At 41.0% G+C, this 25,809-nt stretch overlaps 1 protein-coding gene across 1 annotated transcript; it reads right to left on the bottom strand.

Annotated features, from left to right (window-relative positions):
- On the bottom strand, window positions 1-25,809 carry CHRNG (cholinergic receptor nicotinic gamma subunit). Its single transcript, XM_044291723.1, has 12 exons — window positions 25,757-25,809; window positions 23,558-23,697; window positions 21,904-21,948; window positions 21,566-21,675; window positions 19,170-19,325; window positions 15,824-15,921; window positions 14,781-14,981; window positions 13,447-13,561; window positions 8,861-8,975; window positions 6,330-6,540; window positions 5,966-6,099; window positions 1-300 (listed from the first exon to the last, which is right to left on the bottom strand). The coding sequence occupies exons 1-12, from the start codon at window positions 25,794-25,796 to the stop codon at window positions 118-120; spliced, it is 1,548 nt and encodes a 515-aa protein (XP_044147658.1). The 5' UTR covers window positions 25,797-25,809; the 3' UTR covers window positions 1-117.

Genomic DNA, 25,809 nt, shown 5'->3' with positions numbered 1-25,809 from the left:
TATCTATCAATAGGTCTAAAAGATCACAGTCTCTACTGAGTACATAATTGGTCGTCCAGGAGGTAGACTCATATCAAGGCTCGTGAGCAGATATCACCCAATGATGCAGTAATATTTTCAGGTAGAACTTTGAGACTGTGGCAGATAGAGTTTGGGGTCTCCAGGGAAGGGCTGTGTCGGTGCTTGATTGTAGTGACCAGCAAAGAAGGTTCCGATGGACCCAAGGATGAACAGTGAGAACATGATTAAGAAACAGACTCTGTCTATTACACGACCAATTAAAATCCACTCTTCGTTAGCCTAGAAACATTAAACACAATCTGTTATTACATGTGTGCAGCCAGCTCTGCATGCTTGCATCAATATCTCGGCAGGTGCCAAGGTAATACAGAGATGGTAAAATAAAAGTAGCACTTTTTTTATGGTCCAAGAAAAATTACAACACCCCTATTAAAACGACTTACACGTTTCCATCTGGATGAACCATCCAGACCAAAATGCATAAGCAGTTTTAATGGGAGTATTGTAACTTTCATCAACATTGTAACACGTAAGGTTTTGTACACATACTTTGCAGGTACTGTAGGTTTTTAATCTTCTATACCACCCGTAATGAGTCACTAAATCAAAAGTAATTTTTGAGGCTATTCATATCTTGTTCGTTGAGCATATTTACGTCTGAATGGAGGAAAATCATATTGAAAAGTACCACCTGATATAATTGGCAAATAAAGTTCAAACATGCATACTTTCGACTACATTTGTCCTTGTTTATGTTCTTGTATGTTTCTTTTGTTAAAGTATAACTGTCGTATTTTTATTTTTTTTGAGTATTGGATTGTGGTGATTAATATCTCCTTGGTGGCCCTATTTCAACTTTTCACTGTGTATTCAATTACCCCTTAATTCCACAGTTTAGTTCCCTGCACTTCCTGCTTTTACCTGTGCTTAAAATCAGGTTGCTAGGCATGGTCCGTCTATGTGTTGAAGGACGGAGGACGCAGAAGCAGGCTGCGTGCAAGGTCAGATTACTGACAGCCAGGGACTGTAGGTAAATTATTAAAGCCAGGTCCTCCCCAGCAGCTGATAACAGTGCCTGGGCTGTGTGCACTTCTACCTGTCCCTGCGCTTGGCAGACGCTCCCTCGCTCAGCAGAGCTGGAGAAGGCAGAGTTGAAGCAGCGCAGGACAGGGAAGGGAGATCTGCCATCTGCTCAGTGTATAAATGAAAGCAATATGTGGTAAGAAGACCCCTTTGTGCTGCAGGAGATTAACCCTTTCGGGGGGAGGGCTCTGGTTACTGACACTTTTGGGGGGCTATTACTGGCTAGTAAGGGCAGGCGGGATTAGCCTCAGTGTGAGGGCAGTGGCGGCCATCTTAACTGAATAGTGAGATTGCAGTTTTATGCAGACTGGTTGCTAAGGGCTGAATCTTATTAAATATTGGGTAAGTCAGTCTAATAGTAACTGATTCTGGAATATCATGTTATTAGTAACTACATATATGAAAATTGAAATTAGGGACTAAATGTGACAGCTATCCTTTAAGTGTAGCATACCATGGAATTCTGTTCTGCAGAAACAAACATTCACCTGAGGTATACTTTTTAACACAGCAGTCTATGAGAGACAGATCGAAAAATAAAGCATTACATTTCTTTTTGTCAAACATATCTGTTTTTTAAAAACTAATGCCTGGGGCATTGACAAAATGTCACAATCACCACATCCCACCTACTTCCTTTGATAAATCTTAAAAAAAAAAAAAAAAAGGAAAGTTTTAAAATAAAACCAGATACATTTTTTATAATACTAAATAGACACAAGCATATCAAAACGTACATTCAAAATAAGACATGAACAGCCCCTTAGATACATCAGTTCTTAAATGGTTACTGTAGTTTTACTCAATTTTGTATAAATCAATTGTACAGGTGAATATAAGAAAATATATATCTTCGCAAAGAAAAATGTGGGAGAAATCCATCTTGTGATACCCAGAAAGGCTGCCTTCTTATTGAAGGACCAGTTTACATTATCCCATAGGGGGGGGGGGGGGGGTGCAGAGATAAACAGAGAGACAGACACAACACATGAATAATTCAGCAAATTAAGCAGCTAATAGTAAGTGCTATATATCAAGTGTTTTATTCCAATCTATACTGCTCAGCTCTTCTCCATAATGCCCTACATGGTGCTTCTGTGTGATGCTGAGTGAGTAAGAGACATAAAGCAGAATCTCCTCTCTCCGTGTATAGTATATGGGCGTTCAGCTAGTATAACCCCACCAGCTCAAAGACAACAAAAAATTTGAGATACAGCGTACAAGGGAGAAAACTGCTAAAAATGCCACACACAGGTCATATAATGCTTACATATAGTGTTATATGTATATGTACATATACTCATATAGCAGCTTATTCTGAAAAGTTATCTACACTTTAAATATGCCTGTCGTGGAAGTGCAGCCAAATTAGTTTCTCAGAAACTGATGTAAATTGCCTGCATGTTCAGTCACTAACAATTAATAGTTTTACCATCTGCTGCCTAGAAGATAATTGAAAAGTGATAACCAAGATGGCTGAACTTTGTGCTCTCATGATGTTTTGGGCAAAATCCTATTTATAGGGATTGTCCAAGTGTTTAATACTGATGACCTGTCCTCTGGATGGGTCATCAATATCAGATCAGTAGGGGTCTCCCACCTATTAGCTGTTAGAAGAGCCTTTACCGCTCACTGCCAGGGACATCACGTTCATCGGTCACATGGCCTGGGTGCTGCTCAGTCCTATTCAAGTGAGTGGAGTTGAGCTGCAATACCAAGCACAGCTGCTATACAATGGATGGCGCTGTGCTTAGTAAGCTGTGAGGAGGCCACGGTGTTCTGGTTCCTCTTTAAATAGCTGAGCACATACTGATAACCTATCTAGAGGATAGGTCATCATTATATAACATGCAGATAATTCCTTTAATAACCATGACATACAGCCATTTGCTAGAAAGAATATAGACTATTCTTGCAGTCATTGATAGCTACTGTATGTAAAATGTTTGCACACTCACCTATTAATTAATAGATTAATATTAATCTATGTTGTGCTATTCCTTTATTTATTATGCTAGAAGTTATGAATTAATTGCAAGAAGTTTTCAACAAATGTCCAGATGGGTGTTACCAGTTGGTAGTGTGTCCCTGCACAGTCTAACAGTGGTAGTACTGATTGGATAGTGTCAGATGTGAAGAGACATATTCCCAGTTGGTAGCACCCAGATGGACCTTTATTGCAAACTGCTAGCAATTCATTCATAGCTTCTAGCAGGAATAATAAAGACATTCCAAAACATAGAGTCACAAGAATAGATGCTCCAGAATTATTATTACATGGGGAAATACAAGTAGTTACTAAAACTCTATCTATCCCCAATAGTATATCCCCCAGTGTGTCCTGGGACAATAGAGGAAGCTGGAGAACCTTCATAAAACTGCTGTAGGTTACCCAATGGAATGAGGAACCCCAATAGTGTCTGGTGTTCTTATATATGAGCTATGATTGTGATGTCATGGAATGTGGTGATGTCATGGAATGCTGTGATATCATATCATTTGCACATGCACCTGCTAATCTTCTGTATTTTAAACCCCTACAGTTGTCTTAGATTGAAAACTGAAAAAAGAACAGTTATTAGCTACTATATGCTGTCTGTAGTAAATTGGACATGTAGTGCACGTCATTATCTACAGTAGATATAAAAAGTCTACACACCCCTGATAAAATGTCAGGTTTCTGTGATGTCCAAAAAATCATTTCAGACCTTTTTCCACCTGTAATGTGACCTATAAACTGTACAACTCAATTGAAAAACAAACTGAAATCTTTTAGGTAGAAGGAAGAAAAAATATAAAAATAAAATAATATGGTTGCATAAGTGTGCACACCCTTAAACTAATACGTTTTTGAAGCACCTTTTGATTTTATTATAGCACTCAGTCTTTTTGGGTATGAGTCTATCAGCATGGCACATTTTGACTTGGCAAGATTTGCCCACTCTTCTTTGCAAAAACACTCAAAATCTGTCAGATTGCAAGGGCATCTCCTGTGCAGAGCCCTCTTCAGATCACCCCACAGATTTTCAATCGGATTCAGGTCTGGGCTCTGGCTGGGCCATTCCAAAACTTTAATCTTCTTCTGGTGAAGCCATTCCTTTGTTGATTTGGATGTATGCTTTGGGTCGTTGTCATGCTGAAAGATGAAGTTCCTCTTCATGTTTAGCTTTCTAGCAGAAGCCTGAAGGTTTTGTGCCAATATTGACTGGTATTTGGAACTGTTCATAATTCCCTCTAGCTTAACTAAAGCCCCAGTTCCAGCTGATGAAAAACAGCCCTAAAGCATGATTCTGCCACCACCATGCTTCACTGTGGGTATGGCGTTCTTTTGGTGATGTGCAGTGTTGTTTTTGCGCCAAACATATCTTTTGGAATTATGGCCAAAAAGTTCAACCTTGGTTTCATCAGATCATTACACCTTTTCCCACTTGCTTTTGGGAGACTTCAGGTGTGTTTTTGCTAAATTTAGCCTGGCTTGGATGTTTTTCTTCGTAAGAAAAGGCTTTCGTCTTGCCACTCTACCCCATAGCCCAGACATATGAAGAATATGGGAGATTGTTGTCACATGTACCACACAGCCAGTACTTGCCAGATATTCCTGCAGCTCCTTTAATGTTGCTGTAGGCCTCTTGGTGGCCTCCCAAACCTCCCAGACCAGTTTTCTTCTCGTCTTTTCATCAATTTTGGAGGGACGTCCAGTTCTTGGTAATGTCACTGTTGTGCCATATTTTCTCCACTTGATGATGACTGTCTTCACTGTGTTCCATGGTATATCTAATGCCTTGGAAATTCTTTTGTACCCTTCTCCTGACTGATACCTTTTAACAATTAGATCCCTCTGATAGTTTGGAAGCTCTCTGTGGACCGTGACTTTTGCTGTGGGATGCGACTAAGAAAATTTCAGGAAAGACCAACTAGAGCAGCTGAACTTTATTTGGGGTTAATCAGAGGCACTTTAAATGATGGCAGGTGTATGCTGACTCCTGTTTAACATGATTTTGAATGTGATTTCTTAATTCTGAACACATCTACATCCCCAGTTATAAGAGGGTGTGCACACTTATGCAACCACATTATTATCATTATTTGTTTTCTTCCCTCCACCTAAAAGATTTCAGTTTGTTTTTCAATTGAGTGGTACAGTTTATAGGTCACATTAAAGGGGGAAAAAGTTCTGAATTGATTGATCTTTGTCTCATTTTTTTTTACATCACAGAAACCTGACATTTTAACAGGGGTGTGTAGACTTTTTATATCCACTGTATCTATCTATCTATCTATCTATCTATATTATACACTAAAATGGGGATTATGGTGTACATAACTTTTTATTTTATTTTTATTACCAAGCCAAAACTCTGCAAGTAACACAAACCCTAAAGCCTAAACCGAAACTGAACGCAGCCAAACAGTAAAATCTTCCCCCTATACATTTTACTATACACTACCATCCAACTGGTCCACCAGAGGTCCACCAAACTCTGATACCATTGTGGGCCCCAAAGGTCCAGAAGGGAAAAAAATAGTTTGGAGCAGCATTTGACCCCCATCCTATTAGACTTTATAAATTATAAGAAAGTTCGGCCCTGAGAATATTGTCCTCTGGTGAGCCCAAGAAACCCCAGTCCAACACTGATTAAACCAGAGCTTCAGGTTATTACTGGATGACTCCCATAGTGACAATGAGTGTATCCAATCATAACATTTTCTTAGGACATGCTTATACAATAGGTGCTTATACAATACATAAAATATTCTTAAAATGTATCAACAGGGGGTTCTTCGTGTTCAGTAGATATTGAAGAATTTAGAACATAGGATTATATAAGATCCTCAAGAACATGTACTTTGTCAGACTTACACTTTTAAACTCATTCTTTTCTCTGGTGGCCCTTGTGATGTGGTTACAAGCTTCCACTATGTCTCGGATCTCTGGAGCAGCCTGCCTCAGACTGTGAATGAGGTCTTGTACAGTTCCATTTCTTATTCCTTGGCCTTAAATTAAAAGAACACCTAAATCAGCTCAGAAGCAGTCTCACATTTAGAAGCAGTGATGGATCCGCCAAAATTATGCAGAGGCTCTACCGTCAGTGCAGGGCTTTATTAAGACCGGCGTCTAAAACGCCAGTCTTAATAAATGTGCCCCCAAATGTGTATATTCATATGTTATTCTTTGTTTCATATTCAAACTATGCATCGGAATTCAGCGAGAGAAAGAAACGTACCGATCTTTTCAAACACGACCTTCATAAGCCCATCTCTCTGCTTCTGCTTCTCAAACATAAGTTCGCTCCGTGGCTTCCTCATCATGTATTCATCAGCCTTTATTATCAGCCCAAGTGAACTGCTGCGACGTGTGAGCGGAGCTGGTTCAGGGGCCATATCACTTTGGCGGAGGTGCATTTTAAGAAGCCGTGGCAGCTTTTTCAAGAAGAGCTGAGCAAAATAAATTAATTGAAGTTATAAAATGTGATCATAGTTACCAGGCAAGTTCAAGGACTAATTAACGGTGCATCCTGTATATTTTAGACATGTCAACATTTTTTATTAAAAGATTGGCATCTATTATAAAAAAAAATCCAATGTGCGTCTCACTATTTGATAGCTTGCAAATCCGACTATGCTCTCCACCATTTAGTTAAAGGAATGGCAGTCTAAATCCAGACGCATCCATAATTTAGCTGAGTGTTTGCAAATGTGTTCTATCTTATTAGCCATCATCAAGAAATATCTTGTGCTTTTCAAGAAATATTATATTAACATTAAAAGTTAAGCTCCTAATAAACTGGTAAGGCTACTTTCACACCAGCGTTTTTGCTGGATCCGTCATGGATCAGCAAAAAACACTTCCATCATGATAATACAACAATCTGCATCCGTTCTGAACGGATCCGGTTGTATTATCTCTAAAATAGCCAAGACGGATCCGTCATGAACTCCATTGAAAGTCAATGGGGGACAAATCAGTTTTCTATTGTGTCAGAAAAAAACACGTGTCCCCATTGACTTACATTGTGAGTCATGACGGATCCGTCTTGCTCCGCACCACATCGCAAACAGATAAACGCTGCTTGCAGTGTTATTCTGTCCGCAATGGGGACACAGTCAAATGGAACGGAATGCATTCTGATTTCGTTCTGTTTAGTTTGGTTCAGTTTTGTCCCCATTGAGAATGAAGGGGGACAAAATGGAAGGGTCCCCCCCGCTATTGAGATCCTATGACGGATCTCAATAGCGGAAAGGGAAAGCGCAATTTATCAGGAGTCCCTCTGCCAGGATCCCCTACAACCAAAAGTTATTGTGAAGGAAATGAGCTCAGAGGCCAGGAAGCTTTGGCATAGGAGTAGAGGAAGATCAGTAAGATAAGTGTGGTTGCTTTTATTATTTTACACCATGCAGAGCCTTTTTTTAAATCGCCAAAGAACTTTAAAGGGCATCTGTCAACAGATTTGTACCTGTGACACCGGCTGACCTGTTACATGTGCACTTGGCAGCTGAAGGCATCTGTGTTGGGCCCATGTTCATATGTGCCCACATTGCTGAGAAAAATGTTTTAATATATGCAAATGAGCCACTAGGAGCAACGGGGGCGTTACCTTTACTCCTAGAGGCTCAGCTCTCTCTGCAACTGCCCTCTGCACTTTAATTAACATGGCCAAGAAGTGTAAATGTGATTATGCTTTGCCCTGTCAAAATGGTGGGAGAGAGCTGAGCCTCTAGGTGTAATGATAACACCCCCATTGCTCTTAGAGCAATGTAACAGGTCAGCCAGTGTCATAGGTTCAAATCTGCTGACAGATGTTCACATTAGAGTTCACATTAGAGCCCACTTGTCTCCCCAATATTATTTTTAATTACCTGAAGTTTCAGTGTATGAAATGTTTCTAGTAGACCAATGCTTACACTAAATTTGTTCTTAGTATATCTGTTTTTTTATAAGCATATTTAGAGTACGGCTACATGGTGATTTTGAGGGCAACACATGTTGCACACCCAAGTATTGCATTGTAAAGGCCTGTCATAGGAATGAATGGGGTCATAGTGCAACTTGCATATTTGCTGCAACTGCTACACTGCTGGATACTTGGGCGCGACACAGGCGTACGACAGGTGTCACGCCCAAAATCGCAGTGTAGCCATATCCTACAGGTTCATGCACACAGACCCATTCATTTCTATTGATCCTTAAAAAATCTCATCCGTGTGCTGTCCACATCCATGTGGAATTTGTGGCCGTTCTGCAAATTATAGAACATTTACTATTCTTGTCTGTTTTGTGACAAGAATAGGCAGTTCTATTCCATTGATGGCCAGTTCGCAGTGTTCGCCAGCGAACACATGCGGGCTGCCATCTTGACTCACAAGTCCAGCGATGCACAGGTAAGCCCTTACCTGTGCCGCGAGCCGGTCTGAAATCAAATGCGGTCAACGGGAGCAGGCAGTTCCGAGAATAGCCGCCGGGGGCCTTCATTGGGCTGTTCTCAGAACTGCCTGCTCCCGGTGACCGCATTTGTTTCAGACCGGCTCCCGGCACAGGCACAGGTAAGGGCTTACCTGTGCATCGCCGGACTTGTGAGTCAAGATGGCAGCCCGCATGTGTTCGCTGGCGAACACTGCGAACTGGCCATCACTGTTCTATTCTGAAAATGCGACATGCACATGGCACACAAAATACATACGGTCATGTGCAGGAGGCCTAGTTCCAGAGCTCACACAATAACATGCAGCCAGTAATGCAACAAATGCCTCCTCGTACCTCTCTTACACTGCTGGACATGCTGTGAGTATTTGGAGTGCGGAGAGAAATGTTTAAAACAACAACAGCATTAACGACGATAGTGATTGTGACCACTATAAGAAATGTTAAATACCTGGAAAAAGGAAAAATATAGTTACTAAGCAGTATTTATCTTTACACATAAAAACCGTAATGTAGTGTTCCACTGTGGAACACACAAGATTGCTATATATGTATACTTATAACCAGTATCTGTGCTCTAGCTATTACAGACGTGGACAAAATTGTTGGTACCCTTTGGTCAATGAAAGAAAAAGTCACAATGGTCACAGAAATAACTTTAATCTGACAAAAGTAATAATAAATTAAAATTCTATAAATGTTAACCAATGAAAGTCAGACATTGTTTTTCAACCATGCTTCAACAGAATTATGTAAAAAAATAAACTCATGAAACAGGCATGGACAAAAATGATGGTACCCCTAACTTAATATTTTGTTGCGCAACCTTTTGAGGCAATCACTGCAATCAAACGCTTCCTGTAACTGTCAATGAGACATCTGCACCTCTCAGCAGGTATTTTGGCCCACTCCTCATGAGCAAACTGCTCCAGTTGTGTCCGGTTTGAAGGGTGCCTTTTCCAGACTGCATGTTTCAGCTCCTTCCAAAGATGCTCAATAGGATTGAGGTCAGGGCTCATAGAAGGCCACTTTAGAATAGTCCAATTTTTTCCTCTTAGCCATTCTTGGGTGTTTTTAGCGGTGTGTTTTGGGTCATTGTCCTGTTGCAAGACCCATGACCTGCGACTGAGACCAAGCTTTCTGACACTGGCTAGTACATTTCTCTCTAGAATTCCTTGATAGTCTTGAGATTTCATTGTACCCTGCACAGATTCAAGACACCCTGTGCCAGACGCAGCAAAGCAGCCCCAGAACATAACAGAGCCTCCTCCATGTTTCACAGTAGGGACAGTGTTCTTTTCTTGATATGCTTCATTTTTTCGTCTGTGAACATACAGCTGATGTGCCTTGGCAAAAACTTCGATTTTTGTCTCATCTGTCCACAGGACATTCTCCCAGAAGCTTTGTGGCTTGTCAACATGTAGTTTGGCATATTCCAGTCTTGCTTTTTTATGATTCGTTTTCAACAATGGTGTCCTCCTTGGTCGTCTCCCATGTAGTCCACTTTGGCTCAAACAACGACGGATGGTGCGATCTGACACTGATGTTCCTTGAGCATGAAGTTCACCTTGAATCTCTTTAGAAGTCTTTCTAGGCTCTTTTGTTACCATTCGGATTATCCGTCTCTTAGATTTGTCATCAATTTTCCTCCTGCGGCCACGTCCAGGGAGGTTGGCTACAGTCCCATGGATCTTAAACTTATGAATAATATGTGCAACTGTACTCACAGGAACATCTAGTTGCTTGGAGATGGTCTTATAGCCTTTACCTTTAACATGCTTGTCTATAATTTTCTTTCTGATCTCTTGAGACAGCTCTTTCCTTTGCTTCCTCTGGTCCATGTCGAGTGTGGTACACACCATATCACCAAACAACACAGTGATTACCTGGAGCCATATATATAGGCCCAATGGCTGATTACAAGGTTGTAGACACCTGTGATGCTAATTAGTGGACACACCTTGAATTAACATGTCCCTTTGGTCACATTATGTTCTGTGTTTTCTAGGGGTACCATCATTTTTGTCCATGCCTGTTTCATGAGTTTATTTTTTTACATAATTCTGTTGAAGCATGGTTGAAAAACAATGTCTGACTTTCATTGGTTAACATTTATAGAATTTTAATTTATTATTACTTTTGTCAGATTAAAGTTATTTCTGTGACCATTGTGACTTTTTCTTTCATTGACCAAAGGGTACCAACAATTTTGTCCACGTCTGTATATATTTGATAGACAATTATTTATGGAATGGTTATATGCCACTTGCTGCTACTACGTAATGTAAAGATCTTTATTTATTATTAGTGTTGAGCAAACTTGTGTTTTAAGTTCGGCATCCAAGGTTCGGGTTATCTAAGAATTCCATTATGGATTCCGCTACCACGGACCATAAGTTATAGTCCATGGTAGCGGAATTCTTAGATAACCAAAACCTTGTACGCCGAACTTGAAAACAGAAGTCGCTCATCACTATTTATTATGGGTTCCTCCTGTTGTATGTGATTTGCTGCCTTTTAATATCTTTTAATGGAATATAAAATAAAGAATACTGTTTGGTTATGTGTTATATATTTAGAGTGATATTATAGTTTATTATAGTCTCCAAGAAGTGGTGGAATATACAGTAGCTCTCTTTCCCTAGAGATTTAGGCTACTTTCGCACATGAGTCAAAGAAATCCAGAAGAGAAAAGTCTACTGAAGTTCTCTAGATCCACTATAGCCAGATAGTGCCACATACCTGCCGGACCCAATTCACTATAACGGGATGTGGTGGGGACCTGACTGCTGCCCGGCATATCAGCTCAAATCAGCTCTGCCGGAACAGCCTTCCGGACTTCTTTGATGCATGTGTGCAACTAGCCTTATTTAGAAGTATAATGTTCATGTTCTGCCTTATATACAGTAGGTATCCAGCAGTATAATAGAACTTTCACTTCATTGCCCATCCTCTAATGATAATGAGATAACTCTGCTCATCCTAAGCCAGTCTATACAGCAAAGCTGACAAGCAATGCCAACACACGGTATAAATTCAGTAAATGAAAAGAGTGAAGACGACCACCACATTTACTATAATGTTTACCCTTATCTATTCTACTTAAGCCACTTTATATCCACAGGTACTGGCCTTCTTTTGCTGTATGTGCAAACTTATGTACATTGGCAGCCATTTTTCTCAACATTCTGAATGTAAATATGATCTGTTGTCTGATCTCTCACAAACAGTAGTGTCACACTTAAAGGGGGTTATCCTACAGGACATGCCATAATGTCCAAAAGATTGGTGCCTCACTCCTGGAACTCTCATCCTCAGGAAAAGAGCAGCCCTTTGACCCCTAGAAGTTGAGGGAACTGGTGGTGGCAGAAGACCAGTTGGGGAAGTGGCCAAGCATGTGCACGCTCTCTCCATTGAAGAAATCTCAACTGACCCCTGTTCCTTTTTTTGGGGGTAGGGGGGGGGGCGGGGGTAAAAACTGAGACCCCTACCTATCCGATAGAACACACCATAAATGTCTCAAGGCCAGATTACATATGCAGATTATAGGCACATACAACTATTTAGTTGTAGATATTTAGTTAGGACAGGATTTTTAGTTTTTTTTATATAAAGGACAAAATTTTGCTTTACTCATTTAGATTTTAAATTTGTACGATAAGATTGAATGTGATCATTTAGCCTGTTTACTCACTAGCCACCGTTACATGTTTACACGCCCTATCTTAGAAAGGACAGAAGTCGAAAAACTGTATATAGGACACCAGAGTGGAAAGGTGGGTATTGGGCATCATATACCATATAAGGCCCCTTTCACACGGGCGAGTTTTCCGTGCGGGTGCGATGCGTGCGGTGAACGTATTGCACCCGCACTGAATCCTGACCCATTCATTTCTATGGGGCTGTGCACATGAGCGGTGATTTTCACGCATCACTTGTGCGTTGAGTGAAAATCGCAGCATGCTCTATATTGTTCGATTTTCACGCGACGCAGGCCCCATAGAAGTGAATGGGAAGCGTGAAAATCGCATAGCATCCGCAAGCAAGTACGGATGCGGTGCGATTTTCACGCACGGTTGCTAGGAGACGATCGGGATGGAGACCCGATCATTATTATTTTCCCTTATAACATGGTTATAAGGGAAAATAATAGCATTCTGAATACAGAATGCATAGTAAAACAGCGCTAAAGGGGTTAAAAAAAATAACAAATAATTTAACTCACCTTAGTCCACTTGATCGCGAAGCCCGGCATCTCCTTGTGTCTGCTCTGCTGAACAGGACCTGGGGTAAGCATTAAATAGAGGTTAAGGACCTTTGATGATATCACTCTGGTCATCACATGGTCTTTTACTATGGTGATTCACCATGGTAAAAGATCATGTGACGTACCATGTGATGACCGGAGTGACGTCATCAAAGGTCCTTAACCTCTATTTAATGCTCACCCCAGGTCCTGTTCAGCAGAGCAGACACAAGGAGATGCCGGGCTTCGCGATCAAGTGGACTAAGGTGAGTTAAATTTTTATTTTTATTTTTTTAACCCCTCTAGCGCTGTTTTACTATGCATTCTGTATTCAGAATGCTATTATTTTCCCTTATAACCATGTTATAAGGGAAAATAATACAATCTTCAGAACATCAATCCCAAGCCCAAACTTCTGTGAAGAAGTTCGGGTTTGGGTACCAAACATGCACGATTTTTCTCACGTGAGTGCAACGCATGACAATGTTTTGCACTCGCGCAGAAAAATCGCGCATTTTCCCGCAACGCACCCGCCTCTTATCTGGGCAAAAAAACTGACGCCCGTGTGAAAGAGACCTAAAGGTCACCTTAAATGGATCAATATTGTCCAAGTGCAACTATAAAAGTAAATTACTCCTACAATAGATCTAGAGCACATACCGTAGGATGCACTTACTTTACTATGAGTGGCACAGCCTTGGATGTTTCTGGAATTTTTTTGGCTATTAGGAAGAGAAATATAGTTTGTGCCAGCAGGATGTTGATGGATACTGTACATTTCTGACCTCCCGCTTTAAGGAGACAAAAAAAGGTCACAAAGTGGTAGATAATACAGCTCCTTCCATTTTTTCTTGGATTCTTTTTCTTCTACTGAGCAGTTTTCCCCTTTTTTTTGTTAAAGGAGACCTGTCGTCTCTCCTGATAGGTTTGTCTTAGTAACCACTTGCATTCCCCATGTAATAACAATTCTGGAGCATTTATTCTTATGACTCTATGTTGGGCCATTGCTGTATTATTCCTACTAGAAGTTTACAAATAGATTGCGACCAGTCTGCAGTAAAGGTACCAGTAGATATTGTGTCTGACTCTGTCCAATCAGTGCTACCAGTGTGAGACTGTGCAGGGACACCTCCCCAGCTGGTAACACCCATCTGTACATTTACTGCAAGTTGCTTCCAGATCAGTTATAAACTTCTAGTACAAATAACAGGGGAACGGCACAACATAGAGTCATAAGAATAGATGCTCCAGAATTGTTATTACATGGGGAATACATGCAGTTACTAAGGCTACTTTCACACTAGCGTTGTTTAAATCTGGCGTTCAATTCCGACACCAGAACTGCCCGCCGGATCCGGAAAAACATGTGAAAACGGATTACATTTGAATCCTGATCAGGATTTTGATCACAATGTAAAAATGCACTGGAAAAAACGGATCCGCCATTTATGGATTTTTCGGGTTTAACATGCAAAAGCCGGATCCGTTTTGACTGAACACACGGCGCCAGATCCGGCATTAATGGGAAAAAGACCAGATCCGGCGTTCAGTCAAAGTGTTCAGGATTTTTGGCCGGAGGTAAAAAATACTGCATGCTACGGTTTTCTGAAAAGCCTGATCAGTCAAAAAGACTGAAATGAAGACATCCTGATGCATCCTGAACGGATGGCTCTCCATTCAGAATGCATTAGGATAAAACTGATCAGTTCTTTTCCGGATTTGAGCCCCTAGGACGGAACTCAGCGCCGGAAAAGAAAAACGCTAGTGTGAAAGTACCCTAAGGGTCCATTCACACGTCCCAGGACCCTTTGAAAATGAATGGGTACAGAACTGGTCCAGATCTGTTCCGCAAAAAACTGAACATATCAGGAAAGAAACAACGGACGTGTGAATAGACCCAAAGACAGACATTTCAGGAGAGGTGACAGATCCTCTTTAAAAGTTGCCATTGTAGAGTTTGCTCAGTACAATAAAAAGTGCTAGTTATATCACACAAAAGCTGAGTGCTACCTTTTGCAGGGAGAAAATAAACCAGGACACTAACGAATGAAATGAGAACACAGGGGACAATGATGTTGATGATGTAGAAGAGAGGCTTCCTCTGAATTATGAGATAGAAGACAATCGCCTGGTGATTGATGTCATCTGGAGTATACCGATGGTCTATGACCTTCTTGGCGGGCATGTGTTTTATTGCCCATTCACCGTTTTCTAAAAAACAGATTTCAAGAAGATTTATACAAAAAACAATATATTAACAAGTTCCAAGGGCTCTTGGAGAATTGATCAGTTCCTGCAAACCTGTTTTCATAATAAAAATAAAAAAATCAAGATTGCACGGCCTTATGATAATTCTCTCCCATACTGTCTCTGAAATCTGTTGCAGTTTATTATGACTGAAAATCAGTGGAATCATCACATAATTTTGCAGACTGACTTTAAAGAGGACCTGTCACCACTCCTGAAATGCCTGTTTTAATATCTTTGTGCATTCCCCATGTAATAACAATTCTGGAGCATCTATTCTTATGTCTCTATGTTATGTCATTCCTTAATTATTTCTACTAGAAGTTATGAATGAATTGCTAGCAGTCTGCAGTAAGGGCACAGATGGGTGGTAACCAGTGGGGCGGGGGGGGGGGGGGGGTGTACCTGCAGAGTCTGGAAATGGCAGCACTGATTGGATAGAGTCAGTCTGTGCAGGCACCCTCCCCTTCAACTGGTTACCTCCCCTCTGTACCCTTACTGCAGACTGCTAGCTATTCATTCATAACTTCTAGTAGAAATACTATAGGAATGACACAACATACAGACATAAGAATAGATGTTCCAGAATTGTTATTACATGGAGAGTGCGTGAAGCTATTAAAACAGACATGTCAGGAGTGGCGAAAGGTCCTCTTTAATTATTAGACACGCCATGTTGGATATTTTTCCTGGCACAAACTATTGAAGAAAAAAAGATCACCAGACATGTAAGATTTTTATAGAAGACACTATTTATCTCAAGAAGGAGGTCTTAACTGGAGAGTGCTTTGGACATTGCTTTGTACCTGTGAATGCTTCTGGGTCTATTTCAATCCATTCTATTGTCTCCCCCTCATTCTCTGTTAGGAGCAATTCGATCTCATTGGCGCTGTATGTCTGGGACCTAGGTAAAGAGTAAGATTTAACAGCTGCATGGTATTATGGGATAAAATGACATATGTTGGAGAGTAGTCGTCACCTTTGTCTCCATATTCATACATAGGATCACTTGACTCTTTTTGTAAGTGATCTATGATGGTTAGTATAACTGTCAGCAACATTTAGATCTGAGGAACAATGTATCACAGTAAATGTATTGGTCCAAGATCTGTTATGTTGGACCTCTACAATATGGTCTACAGATGATGTAACTTCAGAATACTAGACTATGCCACAGATTAAAGGGTTTATCTCAAAGATTGATCCTCCGAATAGGTCATCAGTATCTGGTAGGTGGGAGTCCGACTTCTGCCCCCCCAGCTGATGAGCTGTTTGCACTAAGGTGCCGCAGCCTCCTCGCAGCTCACCAATCACAGCGCTGTCCATTGGATAGTGGCTGTGCTTGATATTGCAGGTCAGCCCCATTCATTTGAATGGGACTGAGCTACGTCTAAGCCACGTGACACATGAACGTGTCGTCACTGGTCGAGAAAGAGGCCACGGCACTCACAGAGCGCTGCTGTCTCTTCAGAAAAAGCTGATTGGCAGGGGTGCTGGGACCCTTGTCAATCAGATACTGATAACTTATCTTGAGGATGTCATCAATATTAAACACATCTGTACAAATAGATTTGTTCATATTTCATAAGATTTTCCATTTATCAGGGGCTTTGACAATAAATAATTTTGTATCCTAAATAATAAAAGCGCAGTGTCAGTGCGCTGTGTCCGTGTGTGTGTCACCCTGTTTTGCACTGGGCATGTACGCGGGGCAACCAATCAGGTCGCACCACCCACAGCCTCGCGCCAACCAGTCAGGTCACCGTGCTGACACTGTTTCAAATAACTTGAGCCCCTTCCATGCCGTGGTCCTTAGGGACCGCTGTCTAGAAGGGTATAACCATCAGGCCGCTGCTCTGCCCTGGCAGCAGCCCAATGCTTGAAGGGTTAATACCCCCTGCACACAACACCCCCGCCCCCCCTTTCAAGATGCAGAGCGCGCAGCACCCCCGCCCCCCCTTTTCAAGATGGCAGAGCGTGCAGCACTCCCCCCTTTCAGGATGGCAGAGTGACAGCGGGCAGAGTGTTAGTTTTAATGTCCAGCTAACACTGCTTGAAACGGCTGACATCGGTGTCGGCCATTTAACCCCTTCCATTCAGTGGTCCTTAGCGCCCGATGGTTACCATGGCAACCGGACGCCTTCACAGGCATCCGGCTTGCCATGGTATATCTAAGCTTGCTCAGGCTCCTGCTAAAGGCAGAAGCCTGATCAGGCTTAGTGTACGTTCAATACACTGCAGTACACTATAGAGCAGGGCTGACCAACCTGCAGCTCTCCAGCTGTTGTAAAACTACAATTCCCACCATGCCCTGCTGTAGGCTGTCTGGGCATGCTGGGAGTTGTAGTTTTGCAACAGCTGAAGAGCCGCAGGTTGGCCTTCCCTGCTATATAGTGTACTGCAGTGTATTGTGAGCCATCATACCCACTGGATCTTCAAGAACCAAGTGGGACTGGGTCCAAAAAATGTAAAAAAAATACGTTAAAAAAAACAACTTTCTATATCCACACATAATTGGTTAAAAATGTGAAAATAAAAAGCACTAAACATGTTTGGTATCGCTGTATCCCTAAGGACCTGATCTATAAAAGGATCATGTTACTTTTACCGCATGTTGAACACCATAAAAAAAAAAGAAATACTATGATGGAATTACAATTTTGCCCACCGCACTTCCCAAAAATGGTATAAAAAGTGCTAAAAAAAGTCATATGTATCCATAATTAGCACCAATAAAACCATGACCTTATCCCACAAAACATATTAGGTATTGTCATGTCCGTAACGATCTGCTCTATAAAAATAGCATGCGATCTAACCCATCTGGTGAACACCATAAAAAAATAATAATAATGTGCCAAAATATTTTATTTTTTTATCACCTTACATCACAAAAAGTGTGATACCAAACAATCAAAAAGTCATATATGGTACCAATCAAACTGTCATCTCATCCCACAAAAAATTAGACCCTACCTAAGACAATCGCCCAAAAAAATAAATAAATATGGCTTTCAGAAAATGGAAACACAAAAACATGATTTTTTTTTTCAAAAATGCCTTTATTGTGTAAACGAAAATGAAAAAATGCACACATATTGGGCATCGCTGTGTCCGTAACTACCTGTTCTATAAAAATTGTATGTGATCCAACCCGTCTGGTGTTATGCATTTTTTTATAAAAAATGTGCCAAAAAAGCCATTTTTTATCACCTTACATCACAAAAAGTGTAATACCAAGCGATCAAGGCCTGCAGTCTGAGCCGCAGCCAGCAGTCTCAGCCACAGCCACCAGTCAGTGCCAGCAGTCTTAGCCACAAGCCACAGCCACCAGTCTCAGCCACCAGCCACAGCCACCAGTCAGTGCCAGCAGTCTCAGCCACAGCCACCAGTCAGTGCCAGCAGTCTCAGCCACAGCCACCAGTGTCAGCCACTAGTCAGTGTGGTCAAGTTAATTTTCTTATAACTGGTTGGGCTGTTTCCAATTAGATGTTTATTGGTAAGTTGCCAATTGGGTGTCACCAATTGGGGGTGTCTTTTCACCGTCTGACACTATCCAGTTAGTGCTGGCAGTGGCACACTTTGACAAAAGGAATGGTAACACACAGTTGTAAAATTTGTTTTTCTGATAGGAATAACAATAACATAATTGTTACGACATGTGGTATTCAATTATTACTAAAACAACAAACATGTCAGCAGAGGGGACATAGGAGAATGTAATTGCCTAAGGAGGACCTTTCATGGGTCCAGACATTATAAACTAGGTATAAGGATACATAGGGGACAGTGCAGGGATCTAACTGCACTTACTATTTTTGCTGGGCGCCGCTCCGTTCGCCCGCTGTGGCCCCCGTTGTATTCTCCCGCCTGGTATGCTAATTTTAGCATCGGAACAATGAGGAGGAGACTGAGTCTTTTTCCGTGGGTGTCTCCTTCTCACTGGCTGTAGCGTTGTCCAATCACAGTGGAGAGTGTCACAGCCAGGGAGAAGGTGAGACGCCCATGGAGAAAGACTCAGTCTCCTCCTCATTTCTCTGATGCTAAAATTAGCATACCAGGCGGGAGAATACAACGGGGGACACAGCAGGCGAACGGAGTAAGTTAACAATCCCATACATTAAAGCTGCAGACAGATATCCATATACTTACTGAAACACCATAGAGCAGTTCTGCCAATCAAAGGGGAAATATGTGACAACAACGGGGCAATAGCTTTGATAGATGGCAGGAGGCAGCCAGTAGATGGATCCATCAAAAGAAACCAAGGTGTTGGCATACAAAGCAATGTGAAAGATGCCATCCACACTACAAATGTAGAAGAAGGAGCTGTTATCATCCTGAATATCTCCAACAATGCATTTTCTAATATATTAAACCATTTTCACATTTGCTGTTGAGGCAAATATTTGGTCAGAGATTTATTGTATTCCTGCAGCTGTGGGCTCAGACAGTGTAGGATTTGTAAATCATCTATATTATCAGTGTGTTCAGGACAGTCCTAGGTTCTCACCACAGTCCCCGGACATCCCACCTCTTCTTTGTGGTTAGTTATAGATCACATCTGGTGGAATCCCCCTATAATGATTGAGCAATATTTAAGTAGCTGTACATTAGCTGCTGAAATTTAAAGGGACATTTTATAGTGGAGTAAGGGTGGGTTTGCATCAGTGTTCGTAATTCCGTTATACTGTTCCGTTATAACAGGGTTATAACGGAATATAACAGAATTTAAGGACAGTATGCAAAATGGAACCCTTCAGAGGCATACTGGTTTCCTCCGTCCTAATACATTTCTATGTTCACAATATTGACAGGACTTTTTTTTCTGTCATGTATAGCGAAACAAAACTGAACCGTTATTTGTGCCCATAGACACGTATTAGGAAGGAGCAAAACGCTCCTAAATGCCTCTTAAAGGGTTCCATTTTGCATTCCGTTCTTAAATTCCATTTTTGAACCATTTGTGTACATATAGAAGTAAGGGTCCCATAGCAAGGATCAAACCAGGCCCCCCACACAGGACTGAAGGGTTTCTGCCTAAACCCTTTTCAATGATCCTTGGGCCATTTTTTCCACTGCCTCATTTGCTAAAAGTTGTTCCTTCAGTGGGTAGAGTCCTGACCAAGTTTTCACCCCCAGTAGAAGAGGAGATAATCCCAACTAAGACTGGGCCCCCTCTTGCCCTGGGACCCATAGCAGTTGCATGGTCTACTGTCATGGTTACGCCCCTGAATGGAAGAATATAACGGAATTACGAACGCTGATGCAAACCCACCCTAATTTTGTAAATTCTTTATTTTGATTGCTTTCAAAACTTTCAGTAGTCCAGAAACCTGCATGTATTGTCTGGACCAGGCAGCAGTTTAGCTCCAATCCACCATCTGACTCGCATCTTACTTCTGAATGTTTCACTGTCCTCTAAGCTCCCATCATGCACTGTTCTCTGTTAACAGGAGTCCAGCTGAATTTTGAATTTAACTTTTGAAGAAACGATTAAAACAACATTTTAAAAAATGTGGTACAAGTGTTTACAAGGTAGTATAAATGTGTGGTACTATAGGACCACCATGTCCTACATGTTTAAATGAGCACTGCTGTAGAGGCATGGGTCATTCTCAGTGGAGGCATAGATTAGGGCATTTCTATGTGGTGTTTATTCATGTGATGGCATTACTGTGGCCTAGCCACGATTTGGGTACCTCAGTATGAAATCACTGTGTAGGTGTCTCTTTTTCCTCTTTCCAGCAGTCATTGTTGTGATAGACTTGGGCACTCGGAGGACAAAATACGCTTGATTTTACACACAGGGCTGGTTTGGGAGGTTTGGCCCTGGTAATAATGGGTGAGTAAAGAGAGGGTTTACGTTAAAGGGGTTGCCCAGCCTCTTTTAAGTGAAGGCCTATCCTCACTAGCTGATTTGCAGGGGTATGACAACCTACACCCCATCGATCAGGTGTTCTGTTTAGCTCCATCTCTGGAAGTCAGCATCGGAGCTACATAACGCCATCAACACTGTAGTGGAGGGAGCTTGCAAAGAGTAAGGATGTATCTACATCATCTGAAATGTGTAAGGATCTTGGGTGAATGATTTTATGGTTTTTGAAAATGTGCAAATAAAGTTTCTGGAATTTTAAAAAGTTCTGGAGGCCTTTGAAGTTGTGAAAAGTTATGGCTTACCTGTGGTTCAACTTTGGAAACTATGGCCAATGTACTGCTGTGAGCTATCACTTTATGGAAAAAAAAAATTCTGTTGACTTTCTACAGTAACTAGCTCTTAGAAAGACTCAGAATAAAAGAATGAGTCCACCACACCTGCTATAGGAGTTACTAATACACAAGATATTTGTATCTAACACCCTTATAAATACTGTAGATCCAAAACTGGACAAATAAAGTTTATATCAGCATACAAATCAGATATCCTTGCAAGTGAGAGGTTGTGTCAATGATGAAGTCATCTAGTGAAACAAGCACCACAAACCATAGAGCAGAGCAATCCACATCACTTTTAATACTTGGCCCAGATGGTCTTGGATATTACTAACTTGTTTTCAAGGCCAATATCTGGAAGCCAAACCATGATGGACGGTATACGTATGACTTCAATGCCACCATATGCAGCAGGGTTCCAGCTCAGACGATAATCTGTCCATTGCTAAAAGAAGAATATAACACAATATCATAAGGATGACACATGGAGGTAAATATGTACAATAGTGGGGGTTAATGTGAACCCTTTAGTTAGTATTTTTCCTCCGTTCATGAAAGTGGATAACAAGTTGACAATGACTAACCATCCAGACTAAATTCATCAGGAACATACCAAGGTTCCTGACTGACACTTCTCATCACGGTGTCTTGTATCGCTATTTAACATACTTACCATTTCAACCCAGACATTGGTGGTCAAGGCTTCTTTTCGTTCATTCTGCAAAGGGAGTGAAAGAAAAAAAATATAAAAACCAAGTAATACAAGGATCATAAGGTATATCATCCAGTGAGTAAAGATCAATGTGATCTGTCAGACTTCAGATGTCAAGTGAGGAGTAATGTAATGTATGAAACAGAGTTTATTCTGGTAAATTGATTTCTAGATGTTATCTTTATGCTCCATTATAAGAGCTGAGCTAATCTGTGCCCGACAACAAGCTTTTTGCTTGATTTCGGTGCCAGTGAGCAGAATTGTGAATACAGCTCTGGAGTAAAATGCATATTAGACCAGTACAAGAATAAGCAATACAATGTATTTGTAACATTACACAACTTTGTATGAGTCTTATATCTAAAGGTGAACATACCCATAGGTACTTGCTTATACAATGTTCACCCTTTAAGGTAACCATCACCACAAAACGAAGTGCAATCTGCAGGCAGCGTGTTATATCAGCATGTTATAGCAGTATGAGCTGTGCAGATTTATACAGTATATCGTTTTGTGGGAAAATATTCAGTAAAACATGCAATGTATTCATTTACACCTCTGCTCTTTTTATATTGCTGTATGGTTAGTCGTGCAGTTAGTTGTCAATCACTGAGTGGCACTGCCCACATGACTGCAATGCATAAAAAGAGCAGAGGTGTAAATGAATACATTGCATGTTTTACTGAATATTTTCCCACAAAACGATATATAAATCTGCACACCTCATCCTGCTGTAAAACACGCTGCCTGCAGATTACACTGCATTTTCATGGTGACAAGTTCCCTTTAAAGGCTATGCACACTTTTGGTGCTAATTATTTATTAATGCATTTTACTCCTTTTTGGCTAAATATAAAAAAAATTCAGTTGTTCTTTAATAAAGCTTTTCAACCCTTTTTCTTATACAGCTCTCAATTTCAGCAGGCTCTATGCTTCACGTTGAATCCTCCAGGGAGCTGCTCTGTCGACTGGACCTGTACTCCTTATCTCTGGACTCCTGACAGCTCATAAATGCCCATTATAGCTCAATTCTTATCAGCTTGATAAATATTTAGCTTAAAAGAGAGTTTGATGAGATAAAGGCTACAGAACCAAAAGAAGAGCAGTTCTCTGGTGGATACTGTCTAATGAAGAAAGCCCACTAGTCTGCATATGTATTGAAAGTGAAATCTGTAGAAGAAAAACTGTTGGAAAATGGGAATCATTGAAAACATGATTTTGTAGCCTGAAATGAGTAGAAAGCAATAAGAAAAAAAATGTCCATAGTCTTTAACATGACTTTGTTCAGCAATTCAAATGAGCAAATCTACAAAAGAATGCTGCCATATTATATTCCATATTGAGATATTATGGCATAAAGATATTCACGACTCCCTTAGGAGTTTTTGTCACATTTGATGGAAAAAATAGTGCAGCATGCAACAAAAATTTTTTCCGGTACAATGACAGACACCATGGCAGACATGAATGGACCCCATTATAAGTAAATGAAGTCTGTCTGTTGCTTTTAGTGTCCGTCATGTATAGGATACATTACACCTTATATTGTCTTTTTCTGCTCCTATGACAAAAGCGAATATTTATATCTCAATACAGCTACGTAGTTAGCACTTACCAGTGAGATAAGATTTGTAAGGGTTAATTTCAGGCTGACACTGATAATGTCTCCATCCTTTCTTGCGGGTCGTAAGTCCTTGTTGTAATTCTTCATCAGATCGTCGAGTAGCCTCTCCTCCTCATTGTAACATAGGACCACTGGGAGAAAATCAGATAGACAATGCTATATATGTGACATATATGTTGGGTTGTGTATAGGGAGTATAAGGAAGAGTAGACATTTCTATCACCATAGCTGTAATTGGTCTAAGTCTGGAGCTACACAGCGTTCTTGACTGAGACACCTGTCGTGTGATCAAGGATTGCTGTGTAGCAGTGCAGCCATCGATCTGAATGTGTTTGCAGGGCAACATGCAAGTTGTTGAGACTGTGAACCCAGAATCGCTAAAACAATCCAACACTGATTTTTTTTGAGGTCGTGGCAACGTGCGAATCACGCTGCTTCCCCATTCAGTTCAATGGTTGCAGTGCTACAAAATGATCCTTGGTCATGTGACAGGTTTCGTGGTCAAGATCACCACGGAGACCCAGCCTTTTATTTGCGCATTGACATAGTAGCCAAATGGATAGAGAATATATAAACATTTACATGTGTGTGTTTATGTATGATATCCTTATGGACAACTAGAAGGATATACATAAAACACGGCTTTGAACCCTGTAGAGCAGCACTCTCGGAGACTATTATTCAGAAACAAAGTAGAGTAAAGCTTGGACTGGCCCATAGGGGAACAGATGAATCCCATGGTGGGCCCCTGGATAGATCATCAGCTTCTGATCGGCGGGGGTCCGACACCCAGGACCCCCGCCGATCAGCTGTTTGAAAAGGCAGCGGCGCTCCAGCAGCGCCGCTGCCTTCTCACTGTTTACCGCCGGGCCCAGTGATGTCACGACTAGTATAAAATAGTGTGGGCGGGGCTAAGCTCCATTTAATTGAACCGAGCTTAGCCCCGCACATGCTAGTTGATACTAGTCGTGACATCACTCAGCCAGCGGCAGTGAGAAGGCCGCAGCGCTGCTGGAGCGCCGCTGAATTCTCAAACAGCTGATCGGCGGGGGTCCCGGGTGTCGGACCTCCGCCGATGAGAAGCTGATGATCTATCCAGAGGATAGATCATCAGTTAAAACAAAGCGCAGAACGCCTTTAAAGCAGGCATCCCACCACTACAAAGTATGACATAGAGGTGAAACTCGAAAAATTAGAATATCATGTAAAAGTCCATTTATTTCAGTAATGCAAATTAAAAAGAATTGCATTAATGCAGCTTAAAATTAGAATTTTGTGAAAAGGGTCAATATTCTAGGCTCAAAGTGTCACACTCTAGTCAGCTAATTAATCCATATCCCCTGAGCAAAGGGTAACTCAAAATTGTGACTTTGGGGTTTCATAAGCTGTAAGCCACAATCATCCAAATTATAACAAATAAAGGCTTGGAATATCTCGCTTTGCATGTAATGAGTCTCTCATATGTTAGTTTCACCTTTTAAGTTGCATTACTGAAATAAATGAACTTTGCATGATATTCTAATTTTTTGCGTTTCACCTGTACAGTGTATTGATAGGATATGAAATAAATATATGGATTGACACATATCAGACTAGGGTCTGAAGAATTCTTTCAAAGTTCTACTTCATTCCTTGATGTTTCTTAAAAAAGCCAAGCATGGGTGTAGGTATAGATTCACCTCAACTCAGAGTGTTGAATTCCACAATATATATATATATAGCATATTGTGTCGATATAGCAGTCTAGGTGACCATAGGTGACCACATTAAAGTGTCAGTACTGTAGGTGATCACCGGTCACAGAAACATCGTTCATTCTTACAGTCTCTCTTTTGATGACATTTTTTTTAGCTGCTCCTTGGTAGTACTACTAACCATCATTTAGTAGGCACAATTACAGAGAAAATAGTAGTTTGTAATCTGTCACTAAGGATCAATGTAGGATCAACTATTATCTGACAACACATCTCAGCAGGACTTGAGCTACACAGGGACAGGTACAGATCTTCTCAATGAAATGGAGCCCTAAGAACACAGTTCCCAAGTATCAATTCCATATATGAAAACTTTCTCCATTGTGATGATGAAGGTATATCTGAATGTTAGTCCCGCATCCATAATTCTCTTAAAATTCTGTACTGTGTACTGTATTAATTAGGCAGATATGTGAAGGACCAGTTGAGGACCTACCTGTGAAGCACAGAGAGAGTAAGACAACCACGCTGCCCATGCTTTCATCTCGT

This window comes from Bufo gargarizans, chromosome 4 (genome assembly GCF_014858855.1).
Source record: "Bufo gargarizans isolate SCDJY-AF-19 chromosome 4, ASM1485885v1, whole genome shotgun sequence".
Taxonomy (NCBI): domain Eukaryota; kingdom Metazoa; phylum Chordata; class Amphibia; order Anura; family Bufonidae; genus Bufo; species Bufo gargarizans.
Note: the sequence above shows the minus strand (reverse complement) of the source record. Positions and strands in the feature narration are given on the sequence as shown.